This window comes from Nycticebus coucang, chromosome X (genome assembly GCF_027406575.1).
Source record: "Nycticebus coucang isolate mNycCou1 chromosome X, mNycCou1.pri, whole genome shotgun sequence".
NCBI classification, from domain to species: Eukaryota; Metazoa; Chordata; class Mammalia; order Primates; family Lorisidae; genus Nycticebus; species Nycticebus coucang.
In genome coordinates, this window is record NC_069804.1 from 150,060,561 (window position 1) to 150,077,554 (window position 16,994).

Genomic DNA, 16,994 nt, shown 5'->3' on the forward strand with positions numbered 1-16,994 from the left:
TGATATCTCTGCTGTCTCCTTCTTTTGACTTAAGGTCCTCAGAGACTATGGAAAATAACTAATATTTTAATAAAAATATGTTAATACTTAATGAACAGTAATTAGTATCTGTCAAGTATGTTTATTCTTAAGTCTCAGTCTTTATTCAAGATTAGTAGTTTCCGCAGCAATGACCATTTTCAGGTAACCTTCCTTTGACTTCAGTCTTGGGTCAATAACTTGTTTTGCCATTTATAGGATTTCACGTGGTCTAAATTCCCAGCTCAACTAAGTGCAGAAAATCATGTTTTATTAAACAAGTTATGATGAATAATTATGGCTATTATCACGCATCACAGCTAATCAGGAACAAGAATCAAGATTTTATTATTGAGCAGGGTATAGTAAAGGACGACAAAACATGGGGAAGATTGTTGCCTAGAATTCCATGCTCAGGGCATTTGTAGTGCCTCAATTTGTTTTGAGGGCACTTCTCTTTGGTTTTCTCATGAGACAGGATAATGCCACATACCAAAGTGAGCCAGCTAATAGCATTATTCCTGCTGACTTCCTAATATTGCTCCTTATTTTCTATTTTTTTCTTGGTACTAAATTTTGATTATCTAGCCCAATCTAAATTTTGATTATCTCTCTAGAAGAAAGAATTATTGGTGCTTATACAAAGTCATAAATGGTGTCAATTATTGGCAGGCTGTGACAGTGGTGGAATGTCGCCTAAGTTTAAACAAAAAGTGTAATTACTTTGCTACATGATAATCATGTTATCTTTTATGAATTTTATTCCTGTGCTATTTAGAGAACTGTAATCTTACCTTTAGACTGGTTCTACATTTGGGGATTGGCTTATTTGAGGTAACTGAGATGAGTTTTTCATTAGCAAATGTGAGAAGGGCACTTGCACTTCAAAATCACTACAACTAAGCCACTCACACACTTACTTTTTACCTCCTCTGTGCTAGGCACTGTGTTAGCATCAGGGGATCCAGTGATATGTCAGTTGAAAGATGGCCCCAAATTGGTTGATACTTCTCTCATCAAGTGGGATATATGTCCTTCGCCCTGATGTGGGCAAGCTCTGTGTTTGCTTTGACCAATGGTTTATGACAGAAGTGACACTGTGACAATTTCCGGACCCAGGTCTTAAGAGACCTACCTATTCCATTTTCTGTCTCTTGGAATGCTCACTCTTGGATCCCTGACCTACCATAGAAGAGCTCTGACAAACCATGTCAGAGGAAGCCCATGTGGCAAAATAGAGAGGCTGTGTATAGAAAGAAAGATTCCTACCTACTGTCCAGCCATTCCAGTCTCCAGCTATTTGAGTGATCCCAACCGAGGTCTCAAACATCACATGGCGCAGAGATAGGCCATGCTGGCCATGTCCTGCCTGAATGTCTGACCCACAGAATCATATACTAAATTGTTCTAATCCATTACTTGGAACAGTCTGCTATCCAGCAATAGATATTCAAAACAAGGAGAGAACAAATTAGACTTGGTTCTTGTCCTCACAAAGCTTCAGATTTAGCAATGAGAATAATTCAGAGCTAACAGCATACATCCCAGTGTGAACCAAGAAATTGAGATACAGCAATTCCATAAAAAGTTAACACTGCTGTTATGTGCTTAGGGATGTAGTAAGTTTGGTCTCAATTCTAGAAATTTTCAACTAAGGGTAAGCATTCTGCCATGCTGAGCAGAAGAGGCCTTTACAATTGCATTCAGCAGGACTTTTGTTAAATTTTAGATCTTTAAACTGTTCTTAAAACTTACTCTAAGAGATAAACCTAATAAATGCCTGTCAACATACACATTGTTCTCATAAAAAGTATACTATTTATTTCCACTATGGTGGGACCTGGATTATCAGATATCAAGATTGGTGGGATATAATACATAATAGGTTAGAGATTCACTGCTCCGGAGGAGATTATAGCCTAAGGTACAAGGCAGACTGTATAGCAACTAACTCATGAGGCATACACAGGTACTGCAGTGAACTAAGAGTAGGAATATTGTTCCATTAATGTGATTTTTATCTCATGCTCAGTCATCTTTTCTATCTTTTTAAAGCACCATAGGAAATTAAGTGAAATGATCATCTTGGATATTTAAAGGCTCTTAGGGAAAGAGATAAGAAAGAAAAACAAACCCTTAAGATTGTTCCTAAGAAAGTTATAGAAACTGTGTAGACCAGAGGTCACAAACTCAAATGCCAGCAGGGCCAGGCATGACTCTGAAAATGCGGGAAGTGACCCAGGGGTAAGGGAAACAGTGAGGGTGACTTGGAGAGGCAGGTTATGTCCCATCCAGAGGGGCAGCTGGTCCTCAGCTTCAGACAACCTATACCATGCTCAAAGCTGCTTGCAAAGCTGTGTAAATTCTCTAGAGAAGGAAGATATTCTGATTTTCATGATTTCTAAATGTCAGTCCAAACAAAGTACATCTGTAGGCTGATTTGAAGCAACTTGCGATATAGACACTTGATGTGGATTGATGTTGGGATCAACCTCTCATGGTTACAAAAACAAACAAATGAGTTTGGCCAGACCTTGCTGTCAAGGGTTGCACTAACCCTAGTACGATTTTGCTCTTTAAATGCACATTTCCACTAGTGATGGCGAGTAAAAATGTCTGGCTTTGCAAATTACAGCTGTCATTTAGTTTAATGTACTCCTGTTTTTACATATTTATAAAAACCTTTTACATTATTAATAGTGATTAAATGCTTAGACACTGAAGATCAATAATGCTTCTGTTCACCTATTTACATTATTAAAAAGTAATAAGTCATACAGGGCATGTAGAATATGTGGTTTACTCTGTAGTCATGTTTGGAGTAGATTGAAGAAAAAAAGAAAGGAACTTGGGCTACAAGGTTACTTGTATTTAGGAACAAAATGGTAATAACTCAGTTGTGTTTGCCCATGGTCTTCACTGTAGGGAGGCTGCATGTTTACACTGTTGTTACACCATCATGGGGCACAGAAGGTACATATTCCATGTGCTCTCTCGTGACAGCATGGACAAACTTAGAACAAGAAAGTCTAATTTCTTTTGGGTGCACAAGGATGAATGATTTTTTAACATTTGTGTGTCCTTGCAACACTTAGTCACCTGTATGACAACATCTTTACCTTCAAAGACTTCTGAGGGTGGCAACACTCAGCAGCAAATCAGCCGTGTGGGTCACATTTTGCCAGTAGGCAAACGAGCCCCTTAGCAACATTTTCTTCACCTGCCTGCCCAGCTCTCTCTCAATTATGCAGCAAAAGCAAAAACACAAAGTGGTTCACCTGATTATGGCACGTAAGTGTCCTAGATCTGTCTGAGGAGAGCAACTCCACAGTTACAAGTTACAAGAGTTGTAACTCTCTTTCAGGTTAGCTAGCCCAGCTGTCCAGGTAGCCAAAGTAGCTCAGCATTGTGTGTTAGAGATAAGGCTTTCAGCACCAGTCTGCTTAGGTTCAAATCCTACCTCTGACACTCACTGATTATGACCTTGGGCAAGTCACTTACTTGACATCTCAGTTCTTGTTTCTTCACCCGAAAAGTGGAGACAGTAACAATACTGGGCATATAGGGTTTTTGTGGAGATTAAATGAGATAACTCTTGTGAAATCTTAGTACAAGACCTGACTCGTAACAAGTACTCAAGAACAGTTTACCCATAGGAAAATGTCCATTTCGTGGGTCATTCAAAATTGCATTCTTTTATGAAGAAGTTCATTGCAGTGATTTAAAGTTTGTAAATGATGTAATTGAAATGTATTAAATTGAACTACATTTAAAAAAAAAATCACTCAGTTTCTAAGTTTCTTGTGTTGACCCAGATACAATTTACCTAGTATAAATTTGGTCCATGTCACCAGGCTTACTTAAGGACACGTTGAAATGGGGCAGCTGTGGCATAATGGAAAGGTTACAGGAGCTACGATGCCAACTTGCTGGCTGTGTGGTTTGGGACAAGCTATTTAATCTCTCTGAACCTCAATTTCCTCATATAGAAAAATGCAACGAATACAAATATCTACTTTATGGGGATACTGTGAAGATAAAATGAAATAACATATTTGAGTGCTTTCTAAACTAAAAAGTACTATATAGATGTAAGAGATTATAACTATTATTATTTATATGTATGTGATCAGAGTTGGACTTAGCTTGTTCAAAGATACCCCAAGTAACAATGCATGCGTTGATTTTTTTTTTTCAGAGGAAATATAGTTAGATTGCTTATCCTCAGCTACTTCCCTTAGCAAAGGCCTGCGCCTTTTCTGACAGAACATATATCTGTCATAGCTGAGACCACTGGATGAAGGAGACCCATCATTCTGAATTTAAATGTGACTTGCAGAGCCAAATGATAACTTGGAGCATTTTATAAAAGAATGAGGAAAACTCAATCAAACCAGGGGAAGGAGAAGTGCATTAAGAAGCATGAAGTAATAGTTCTGTTCACTCTGTGAGTGGCTGGCGAGCCCTGCTGAAGCATGAAGCTGAACCACAGGGGCTTCAGTTTGTCCTGACTTTTCTAAGTTTATTGCTCAAATGCTCTGCTCAGGGTCACAGTGACTTGTCTCTTATCTCTCTTAGGTCCTGATTTTCTCCCCTTACCTGAGTTCAATGAGTCACTTAACACCATCTCCACATGATGGAGGTTGTTATTTTTTTTACTTATATTTTTTTCTAGAATGACTTCTCTCTAAGCATGGAGAAAGCTACAGAGCTGAAGGCTTACATCTATCTTAAATAAAATAAATGGGAATAATAGCTGTTTTTTGGTCTTTGTTGCTCCTCTGGTGTATAATAAGTCTTGACTATATAAATAATTACTTTGACTATACTGCATCCAAAATTTACCCCTAGAGTTGTTACTGACCTGGGAGAAATACTTCAAAATGGGGATAACTGAATCTCTTGGAAGGCAAACTTGATCTAGAGCCCCTGGCAAAAAAACCCGTATTGTGATGCATTGGTTTTTGGGTTTGGGGGTCTGTCAAAGACCTAGAAAGTCAGAACTACACAATAATAAAAAGAACGAGAAAGTTATAAGTTTTAATAGCAATTCTAATATATAACTGAAGGGAAGAGAGTTGAGTGCTTGAGATTTTCATGCACATCTTTTCCCCCTTTTTCTACCGTGTATAGGTCAAGATGGACTTGTAATTTTCTTAGATTGTCACTGATATCAATATAAACTTTTGACCCAGTTAGTCTTGGGGACTGCTAATTCCCACTTGGCTGCAACTGAGTAAATGAGATATAGACAGGAGATCTAGACAAATATGATACTTCCCATGTTTTGTCTTTTAAATTTGTTTGCAAAAGTCTAGGAAGCCAGTGAAATATAAACTTGTGGAATGAACACAGGAGGACAATTTTGGGCCTGAAAATGTTAAGTTTAGTGACTTACCTTCATTTAATATATCACCGCTTAAAGATGAATCAGAGAAGACCAATGAGCAAATTGGTGTTTAACAGCATGAAATGTTACTCTATTTCAAGTAAGTTGATTTTTTAAATTTTAATTTAAATGTTTATTTTTATTTATTATGGGTACATAACTGTTGTATATCTTTATAGAGTACATGTGATGTTTTGATATAGGTATACAATGTCAATTAATCAAACCCGGGTAATTGGGACATCCATCACCTCAGTCATTAATCATTTCTTTGTGTTAGGAACATTCATTTGAATTCTACTTTTTTAGTTACTTTAAAGTATACCCAACTTCTTGTTAATTATAGTCACTTTATTGTACTATCAGATATTGTTCATTCTGTCTAACTATTTAAGTGGAGAACATTTTGTTAAGTAAAACAATCCAAGCACGGAAAGACAAATCTCTCATGTTCTCACTCATACATGGGAGCTAAATGTTAAAAACAATCGATCTCATGGAAACAGAATGATGATTATCAGAGGCTTGAAAGGGGAGTAGGGGATAAAGTGGGGATGGTTAACAGGTATAAAATATAGTAGGTTGATTTAAAATTTCCTTTTCCCCAGTGGGTTGGGTTTTGGTCTCAGGCCCTTAGTGATAATTCATGCATTTGAGTTTTCTTATTTTTATTTATTTATTTATTTATTTATTTATTTATTTTTAGACAGAGTCTCACTATGTTGCCCTCAGTAGAGTGCTGTGGTGTCACAGCTCACAGCAACCTCCAACTTTGGGGCTTAAGCGATTCTCTTGCCTCAGCCTTCCAAGTAGCTGGGACTACAGGCACCCGCCACAATGCCCAGCTATTTTTTTTTTTTGTTGTTGTTGTTGTAATTGTCATTGTTGTTTGGCAGGCCTGGGCCGGGTTTGAACACATAAGCCCTGCTATATGTGGCTGGCGCTCTAGCCACTGAACTACAGGCGCCGAGCCCATTTGAGTTTTCTTAGAAGACATATTTTCACAGGTCTTGTATCTCACATTAGGATGTCAAATTCATCCAACACTTTCATATGGAAATATTTTTCATCATGGAATGAAACCTAAAATTTAACTTTTTGATTTAAGAATTGTTCGAGGAATCAGTCCAGAAGCTAAATAATAAATTTCAAATTATACAGAATCTCTAGAAATGAGTTTTTTCCTTATTTAACTGGTAAGGGCTTAGGCATTTGAGAGAAGTTCTAAAAAAGAAATCAATGTGTATTATGTGGAATGAGAAGTAACCTGATCTATAAAAGCTATCTTCTTTTCACAGGTAAGGAAAAACATGATCACTTTTCATTAAGGAATAAGATAAATACATATATACCTGCTGTCAAATGAGATCTCTGGAGGAATGACATGAGTACTGTCCTTGCCAATGAGGAATTTGATTCGATCATAGAAGAGTCTTGAAGTGTGCTGGGAGAACAGAGGTTGGCTTTGCTGAATGAGGTCAAGAGGATCCGGTGAGCCCTGACAGAGAGGACTCACGTAACAGTTGCTTTGTTGACAACAATCAGGGTCCACACAGTCAGTCAAACCATCTGAAAAAAAAAAGAAAGAAAGAAACCCAAACCAATATTGACATTTAGCTTCAAAAGAAACAGCATAGTTTAAAATATGCATAAATGGAGAAAAATCTAGACTGCATCCAAAGATAATCGATCATATTTTGAGTTTATAATTTGTTAAATTTGCATGTTTTTCATGAATTACCACTCACTCTGTGTTCAGATGGCACCTCAGAGAAATTCAGACTATTTTATTCATAAATCTTTCTTTCCTGAATTCTCCGTCATTTAGCAAGTAGAGAAAATATAGTTTATATAGTAAGAGTGTAGCTTTTGGGTAGAGTATTCTGTTAAGTATTACTCTTTAGAAGTTTCCTTCTTCATGAGTAAAACCACTGCTTCAGAATAGTCACAATTTCTTTGAATTTCCCACACCTAGTACATGTATGAACATACAATTAAAAAGTACTTGCCACTTAAATTTGTATTTTAAAAACAAATCCTGTAATTTTTTTTTTGAATTTCAGAATTTTTGCTGTCTACTGGTAATTCCAAAATAGAGGTTGGGGATTGGAGCTTGTAGCTCAGCGGCTAGGGTGCTGCTCACATACTGCTGGCAGGTTCAAATCTGGCCCGGGCTTGCCCAACGACAACAATGACAATTACAACAACAAAAAAAATGCCGGACACTGTGGTGGGCACCTGTAGTCCCAGCTACTTGGGAGGCTGAGGCAAGAGAATCTCTTAAGCCCAAGTGTTGGAGGTTGCTGTGAGCTGTGACGCCACAGCACTCCTCCAAGGGCAATACAGTGAGACTCTGTCTTAAAAAAATTTAAAAAAAAGTGCTCCAGGTGAGGCTTGAACTCACAACCTTGGCATCTCTCCGCTCGCACTGTTATATAAGTACCATGCGCTAACCGTTTGCACCACTGGAGCTCCAGCTGTGCCATTACTGAGCAGAGTACTTCAGTTGTTCATAGGCACATGACCTCACTGGACAGCTCTGCCTTGTGTTGCATATGTAAATAAAAATTTTAAAAAGATAGCCAGGCATTGTGGCGGGCGCCTGTAGTCCTAGCCACTTGGGAGGCTGAGGCAAGAGAATTTCTTAAGCCCAAGAGTGTGAGGTTGCTATGAACTGTGACGCCATGCAATCTACCCAGGGTGACATAGTGAGACTGTCTCAAAAAAAAAAAAAAAAAAAAAAAAATAGAAGTTGGGATTCTCCTTGTGACAAAAGTATCTTGGGCAGAGATTTTTCAGACTTGTGGTCAATTACCTGGGGAGCCTAGGAAATATGAATATTCTTGAACTCCACCTACCGAGTCAGAATTTCTACAGAGCCCAGCATTAAGCATATTATAATCTGCATGATTATGTGTGATTCTGAAGCACACTAAAGTTGAAGAACCACTTTTTTTGGCATTTGTAGAAGCAACTAAAGATAACTTATGCCTAATAGCAGTTTTTTAACGCAGTGACTACTAAACCTGGGGTATGCAACTGTGATGAATCTCTCTGTTTAATTGTCTGGGACTGCACCATTTGCTCTGGACTCCTGAATCCACTGCTGTACTAAGAAAAAAATAACACAAAAGCTGATGTCAGGCATAAGGGTTACATGAGGAGGAGAGACTATTGAGAATCTAATATGTGCAAAACACTGTTGGGTGTTTGCGGAGGTAATGAGATAAAAAAGGACGCTTTTCCTGTTTTCAGGAGCTCAGAGCTTAGTAGGAGAAACAGGTATGCAAACAGCTGACTCTTCCAGTGGGAAAAATATAAGAAGTGCTCCCCGAGAGTTACATGAGAAGAGAAGGGATTGGAGTGATTAACTGAGCATATGGATACTTCATTCCATGCCCAATAAGCAAAAAAATTAAAGTCCTTCCAAGGTCCTTAAAGCAGACAAGTGGCTCTAATTCAGTTGTTTAACCAGGGTAAATATAAAGACGCTAATCTTCTTGGCTTGCAGTGGAATAGGGAGGTTCAGATGGATCACCGTCTCCTTAAGGCTGCTGTTGCAAGTTACTGGCACTGGTTTCCTGCAGGTCTTTTGCTTGCTCTCTCTCCCTCACTTGGCGGCTCCTGCGGCGCTAGAGGGGGTGTACCACAGCTGGGAGCAGGGAAAGCCAGAACACCAAGAGAGTAGGCATTTGGAACAGCAGCCCCAGGGCACCCAGGAAAATATTTTTCCCCACATGTGGTCCTTTCAAATTCCCTGTACTATAGACACTACTTTGATTTAAAATGCAGTTTGCTTCTTTCTTGCCTTTCCTGTTTGTTCAGTGTATTTTTGCCCCTGATTTCTATTTCTCGGTATACATATTTCTTTTTCACTGATGACCAGCTTTCCAGTGTGGATTTGTTTCAATCAGAATGTCCCTTCTGCTCCCCTTTCTCCCCTAATTCAGCAAATTATGTTAACAGATTTTCTATAGATTTTAGATGCCACTACCACCTTTCCTTCCAATACGTTGTTCTCAGCCTCTTATTAGCACATTATCTCTTTACTCTGCTAATTAAACATCTGGATGCCACTGAAAAGCTGGGAAAAATATCAGATTGATTAAAAGAGCTCTCTGATGTCTGGATTTGGTGCCTAACGCACAATGAAAAATGGCTTTTCAAATGGGCAGTCACTGTTATCTAACATTTTTATTGAATAGTGAATTTGTTATTATTGAAATAATAAATAATATATGTGGAAGTACCTAGTGTCATGCTTGGAAAATATTAACAAATGTACTAATAACAATCAGATTAAGCATTTACAGGTTTCAAACTGTCAATAACACAATTCCAACTTATTTTTGAAAATAAATAGATTTAAAATAAATCCTAGCACCGAAATGATCTTCAAAACTGTATTCTAAAACTAAACATGGAATCAATTCAAAACTGGAACTCACATTCTCATCTATTTATGTGCTATAGCTTTTAAGCTAATGCTTCATATTTAATAATTGACAATTATACAGGACTGATCCTCTAAGGCCTCTGTTTCTGAGAGAACAGCAAGGTTTCTGACGAATCTAGAAAGACTGTAGGAAAGCAGATAATGGCATGTAAGTCCTGTGTTATGATTTGTAGGTAAGGCCAGTACACGGGCAAAGATGTATTTACTAATTATCACATTGGATAACACCCCATACAGTACGTCTAGACTATTACAAATAAGTGTAAATGACAGTCACATTTTATGTGTGTGTGTGTGTGTGTGTGTGTATTTGGCTGTTAACAGTTCTATTATTGTGAATTGTAAGCTCTGGCACCCCACTGACAGACAAGATCAGGGTGTCAGATATGGACATTTCAACTGTTAACTGATTTTACTTTTAGGGCTTGTGCCCTTTAAAGGAATAAAAATAAAAGGTAGCTTAAAAGAGAGAGGTTACATTATCTTGGAGGTTACATTAGTCCTTGAAGGACTAAACACCACATTCATTGATCCTAGCTTTGCCAACCCGTTTAGGACTATGCCAGTTGGCTCAATTGGTGCTGATGAAGATCAAGGACACTGGTTTATTTGCTATGTGATGAAGTCATCACAATTAAACTTTCCCCTACTTATGGTATGCTCATGCTTGAAAGAGGAAATGGATACAGGAATAAGAGAGATTCAAGGGAAACCCACACTTTCCTAATCCTTAAAATGAATTTACATATATATACATACATACATACAAATACAGACATTTTTTGGAGATCACACTTGGATTATCACTGATAAAAATGGACAGTTAGTTCATTGAAGTTGAAGTTCAATCTTCAACCAAACTTCATTGGTTGAAATTCAATCTTCAACCAAAGATTTTGGAAACATATATAGATTAGTTAATATTTGCCAGGCACTAGGTACTTCCACATATATTATCTCAACAAATCCCTGTAAGAACCTCATTAAGTGGACAGTCTCATCCTCTTTTTTCCATTTTATAAACAAAGAAAAGAGATGCTAATGTGTTCACCCAATTGGAAGTAATCTGAAGGTCTTATTAAACACCTAGTATTGGCCGGGTTCAGTGCCTGTAATCCTAGCTCTCTGCAGGCCGAGGCTGGTGGATTGCCTGATCTCACGAGTTTGAGACCAGCCTGAGCAAGAGTGAGACCCCTGTCTCTACTAAAAATAGAGCCAGGCTAGCCAGGCGTTGTGGTGGGTGCTCCCAGCTACTGTGAAGGCTGAGACAGGAGGATCACTTGAGCCCAAGAGACTGAAGTTGCTGTGAGCTATACTAATGCCAAGGTACTTTACCCAGGGCAACAGAGTGAGACTCTGACTAAAAAAAAAAAAAGAAACCAAAAACCAAAAAAACACCTAGCTCTGGAACATATTCTTCTTAGTAAAGTGTCTCAAGAATGGAAGAAAAAGTACCCAATGTACTCACCCTTATTATGAAACTAATGTAGGACCTTCACATGAAAGCTATATCCCAGTTACAACCTAAGAACAGGGAGAAAGGGGAAAGGGAGGGGAGGGAGGGGGGAGGGAGGGGGAAGGAGGGGGATTAATGGGATTACACCTGCGGTGCATCTTACAAGGGTATATGTGAATCCTAGTAAATGTGGAATGTAAAGGTCTTAGCAAAATAACTAAGAAAATACTACAAAAGCTATGTTAACTAATGTGATGAAAATGTGTCAAACGATCTATGAACCAAGTGTATGGTACCCCACGATCATACAATGTACACAGCTATGGTGTAATAAAAAAAAAAAACAACACCTAGTATTATGACTGCAAATCACATATTCATTATCATCTAAGCAGTATTATTATACTAGTACTGACCTAGCCTGGGACTAACTTGACTATACATAGGTATTTAGAGTACAGGAAGTGGTTAAGGGCTTAAATCCAGACTAGTGACTACTTTGGTCCCAATCTTTACTTTGGCACTTACAATCTATAGGATCCTAAACAAGTCAGTTCAACTCTTGAATTCTTAGTTTCCTCATGTGTAAGATGTGGACAATAATAATCATAAAGGTGAGATTGGGTTGCATTCAGGGTGGTATGGTGTGGCCATAGACTGAAGGTCATTATGCTAAGTGAAATAATTCAGTCATAGAAGGAAAAATACTTCATCATTCCTTTTACATAAGGCATTTAAAGTAGTCAAACATACGAAATGAGACAATACAATAGTGGTGAGGGCGTTGGAGGTGGGGCATAGAGGCAGTTGATGTTCATTAGGTATAAAGTTACAGTTACAAGATAAGCAAGTTCCTGTAGTGTGGGAAGCACCTGTGAGAAATACCTTGGCGATAAGGGATTGGGGAAGGGAGTTAACATCATTGGTCTCTCATTAAAGAGCACGTGACGAGAACAGCGACGTTATTGCATAGCAGTCTCCACATCTGTGCTGTATTACTTCTATAAATAACCTCAGGAGAAGCTGCTGGTCGAATTAAGACTGACAGACTGCTGCTGAGATTGCTGCCGAGATGCTCACTCCTACTAATATTGACTGTGACTTCTAAGGTGCTTTGGCACCTGAGACTAGAACGAGACCTACCCTGAGTAAGCTGGTGCAGTGGTGCCTGACCAGATAGTTGAGTGGGCCGGGGCTGGAGACCTAGCGTCCCGGCTCTGATGAGGCCCTGGATTGGGGCCAGAGACATGGCATCACGAGCTCGGACAAGTGGCACCCCAGACGCGACCACATAGCATGTATAGTTAATGATAAAGTATTATGAACCTTAAACATTTGTGGAAAGGGTAGATCACAAGTACAATGTTCTTACCACAAAAATCCCCAAACCTTCTCCCTTCCCCCAAATCAAAGGGACACAAGGAAACTTTTGGAGGTGATTAGAGATGTTAATTACCTCGATTGTGGTGATGGTTAACATGAGTGTATACTTATGTCTAAAGTCACTGAATTACTTGCATTTATTATGTTCAGATTTTTTGTATACCATTTAAACTTTAATAAAGTTGGCAAGATAGTCATAACTAGCTTTACAGCTTAGAATAGTATCTAGTACATAGCTAGTATTTGATAAGTGTTAACTATTATTATTATATCAAATTCTAGACCAGTGATTTCCAGCCGGTGTGCTGTGGCACACTGGGTGCCCAGGATCTTGGGTGTGTCACAAAAATTTTAAAGACCATTAATTAAATCATTTTCAAAAGAAATTCAAAGCACAATAAGTATATTCCTTTTTTACTCTTTTTTTAATCAATATAATTTAAGTGTGCCCTGGAAGATTAACTATAGGTTCAAGTGTGCTGTGAGATAAAAAAGGTTGAAAAACACTGTTCTAGACTATAAGGATTGCAAGGAGAGGAGAGAAAGAGTCCCAGGGGTAAATGGCAATGGTCTCCAATCACAAAACATTCAGCTTCACTTCTGTTGGAGTTGTCTTATCCTTGGCTAGAAGGCAATTCACTTCAGTGCAGCATGTTCCGTTTCTTGGAATGTATTCATTTTGCAAACTAGGCTTAGTTAAGTTGCCAGGTGGGTAGCATCCTATGTGACTCCAAGTAGACAGACACTACTACAGAGTAGTGTCTGTAGTAGTGTGGAAACTTCATTTCCTGAATTTCAGAATTTTTCTTCATTTGGACAGGGGCTGGACTGAAGCTTGACATTTTTAGCATGTACACACTAGGGTCTGCTAAGCAAATTAGTGGTGAGAATGAAATTGAAGGGCTGATCATGCCAGTGACTCAGTAAAACAAAATCTTCCCTGGCATTTTAGAAAGCCATAGGCAATGAACTAATTATAAATAATTTTCATAACCCTTTACTAAAGCAGGCCCACCTACTAGGTACTCCTGGTAGGTTAGGATTGCTGGAATATGCATTGAAGGTAATATGACTGAATCTCCTTTGGAAACCGTCTATAATTCATTTTTTTTTTCATTTATTCAGGCTGACTTTCACCCCAGGATTTAGCCATATTAGTAAAAAGAAAGTGGAAGATGTGGTTGGTGCCTGTGGCTCAAAGGGGTAGGGCACCAGCCCCATATGCCGGAGGTGGCGGGTTCAAACCCAGCCCTGACCAAAAACTGCAAAAAAAAAAAAAAAAAAAAAAGAGGGCAGCACCTGTGGCTCAGTGAGCAGGGCGCCGGCCCCATATGCCGAGGGTGGCGGGTTCAACCCAGCCCCGGCCAAACTGCAACAAAAAAATAGCCGGGCGTTGTGGCGGGCACCTGTAGTCCCAGCTACTCGGGAGGCTGAGGCAGGAGAATCGCCTAAGCCCAGGAGCTGGAGGTTGCTGTGAGCTGTGTGATGCCACGGCACTCTACCGAGGGCGATAAAGTGAAACTCTGTCTCTACAAAAAAAAAAAAAAAAAAGAAAAGAAAGTGGAAGAGGCTCAAGTGCACTCAGGATCTGACCTGCCCAAATCATTGTTATTGTTATAACCACAGATCATTAAGTTTTTCTGAGTTGAGAAAACAGTTCGTATGCCACTAACATTCACGTTCTTCCAGTCCTCATCTGCCATCAATGGCTTCCCATATCACTTAGAGTAAACTCACAACTTATTTCCTCACAGACTCATCTTTTGCTGAGTCCTTATTAATACTCAGATTTTACCTTTTATTATACTCCCAATCTCCTTCCTTTCTCACCACAGTCTTGTCAGATCCTATGATGTTCCTCGATTATACCAGCTACAGTCTTGTATTCGGGTATTTGCACACATAATTCCTATGCCTTGAATGTTCTTCCTGATATCAACATGGCTCACCTTTCACCTCCTTTGGGTCTTTATTCAAATGTTATCTTTTCAGTGAGACTTTCTGTGACTCTCTCATTCAAAATTCCATCCCTGTCCTACACTCCCTATCCTTTATTTCCTGCCTTTAAGAAAATTTTTTTTCTCCATTACATTTACTACCTTGTTTTATACTATATATTTTTAAATTTTGGTTTATTGTCTGCCTTTGGGAACCAGAATAGAAGCTCCATGGAGGGCATGGGTTTCATCTTTTTTAAGCATTGCTATTTCATCAACAACTAGATGAATGCCTAGCTCAAAGTAAGCTTTCAATAAATATCTGTTAAGGATAAATGGATGCCCTAAAATCCTATTTCTATTGCATTTTTAAATTTGCCTAGAGATTAATAAACATACAACTAATGTATCAAAAGATGTTATTAATATCTTCTGCATTCATAACACACTTTATGACTTATTTTACTTTATTTCAAGTGTTATCTCATTCATTTTCACCAGTGGAAAGTAGGCAGATGTCATGTAGTAGTAGCCTTAGTTGATAGATAATGTGATAGGCCCAGTCATACAGTGGTGAACTTAATTATAAAGTTTAGATTTTCTACTTTCTACTTGCATCTGAAAGCCCTTGGCAGTTTAGGCTCTCACACTAAACACCGAGTCTTTAATAAATGGGCTGCTTAGAAATGAGGGGTGGGGGTGTAGTCAGAAGAGACTAATTAGGAATATGCTTCTGATATCAGGTCTTTTGTTCTCAACAGTAAGTCTCAAATGTAAATGTGGAGAAGATACTTGGTCCTTAAATAGAGCAAATGTTATCAATTCGTTGCTCCTTCTCTTTCATTTTTCTTGTTTATTAAACACTGCAGCACGCCCGTGCCATTCAAAACAGGAGGCTCATTGATCCATGAGCTTATATGTGCTCATAACTCACCTATGGTGCTGTTTTCTAGATCTAGAAAAACTACATCATAAGAGAGACTTGGAAATAGCTACTACACTTAACTTGTTATGAAGAATGATTCCTGGAAGCTCATTCTCTTAGGCAATTAACTTATTGATTTTACCAATGAATATGAATATATACTACCAGAAGAGTCTGTACCAGAGAAGCTTGGATAAATATGTGACAAATACTTAAAAGAACAGAGGAAAAAAAGCTATTTTGATTAAACACGCTTATTCGACATCATTTGAACCTTCTTGACAGTACTCCCACAATATCAGAGTACACTTCCCTCCTCTCTAACTAGAGTGAATAAAATGGAATCTTTGTTTGATAACTGAAGATCTTGTAAAATTCATACTTCTCTGTATGATCTGGCGCCTGCCTACTCTCATATACTAATCCTTCCCTGACTTGTATTCCAGCCACAGTGACCTTCCTTTCACTTCCTAAAAGAGCCTAGGACATTTCTACCTTAGGGTATTTGTGTATGCTTTCCTCCACGTTCATTCCCTTCCTCACCATCTGGACTAAGTTAGATTCCCATGCACATTTACAGCATCCTAAAATCTTTCTAACACTCTTTATAGTTGTAAACACATAGTGATTTGTGTGGGTTCTTGTATTATACCTATCTTTCCTGTTAGACCATAAGCCCCATAAAGGCAGAAACTTGTCTTATTTATCATTTTCTCCCCTGTGCCAAGCACAATACTTGGCAAAAAAATAGTAATGTATAAATGGAAAACTGGGTACTTGATGTGAAATCTTGGCTGAAAGGTAAACATTTGAGTTAAACAGGTGGATTGGCACTATCCAGCAGAAGATGGGACTGCTACTGTGCTGTCCAACACAGTAGCCACTAGTCTCATGTGGCTATTGAACACTTGAGGTGTGATTAGTGCGACGGAGAATCTGAATTTTTAATGTTCTTTAAGTTAAATTTAAATACTCAACCCATGGCTAGCGGCTAAAATGCTGGACATTGAAGATTTTGATGTCTCCAAATATTTAGATATTGGTGGTTTAAATTTAGCCAAAAAAAACAAAAAAACAAAAATTAAGGTTTCACTATGTCAAATTTATTTTTTTCTATTCTAGTTCATTCCTTTGTTTTTATGTTTAAGAAGTTCTTTTCCATTGTAAGATCTGTCACCTATATTTTCTTCCAATTGTGTTTAGTTATCTTTATTTATCTTGTTCTTGTGTATGAATTGAAAATCTAAGATTTTTTTTTTTTTTTGAGACAGAGTCTCACTTGGTCACCCTTGGTAGGGTGCCATTGCATCTTAGCTCACAGCAACCTCAAACTCTTGGATTCAAGTGATTCTCTTGCCTCAGCCTCCCAGGTAGCTGGGACTACAGGCGCCCACCACAATACCTGTATATTTTTTAGAGATGGGGTCTCG

The 16,994-nt window shown here is 38.4% G+C and overlaps 1 protein-coding gene and 1 non-coding gene across 2 annotated transcripts in view; both read right to left on the reverse strand.

Annotated features, from left to right (window-relative positions):
- The window catches only part of TENM1 (teneurin transmembrane protein 1), a 442,965-nt gene that overhangs the window by 196,456 nt on the left and 229,515 nt on the right, over positions 1-16,994 (reverse strand). The window contains exon 11 of the mRNA XM_053580321.1: positions 6,760-6,976. Coding sequence (XP_053436296.1) covers positions 6,760-6,976 — 217 coding nt within the window. The remainder of the gene's footprint in view (positions 1-6,759; positions 6,977-16,994) is intronic.
- On the reverse strand, positions 7,787-7,879 carry TRNAI-UAU (transfer RNA isoleucine (anticodon UAU)). Its single transcript is given in 2 exon segments — positions 7,787-7,822; positions 7,842-7,879. It is a non-coding gene; the product is annotated as a tRNA-Ile (tRNA).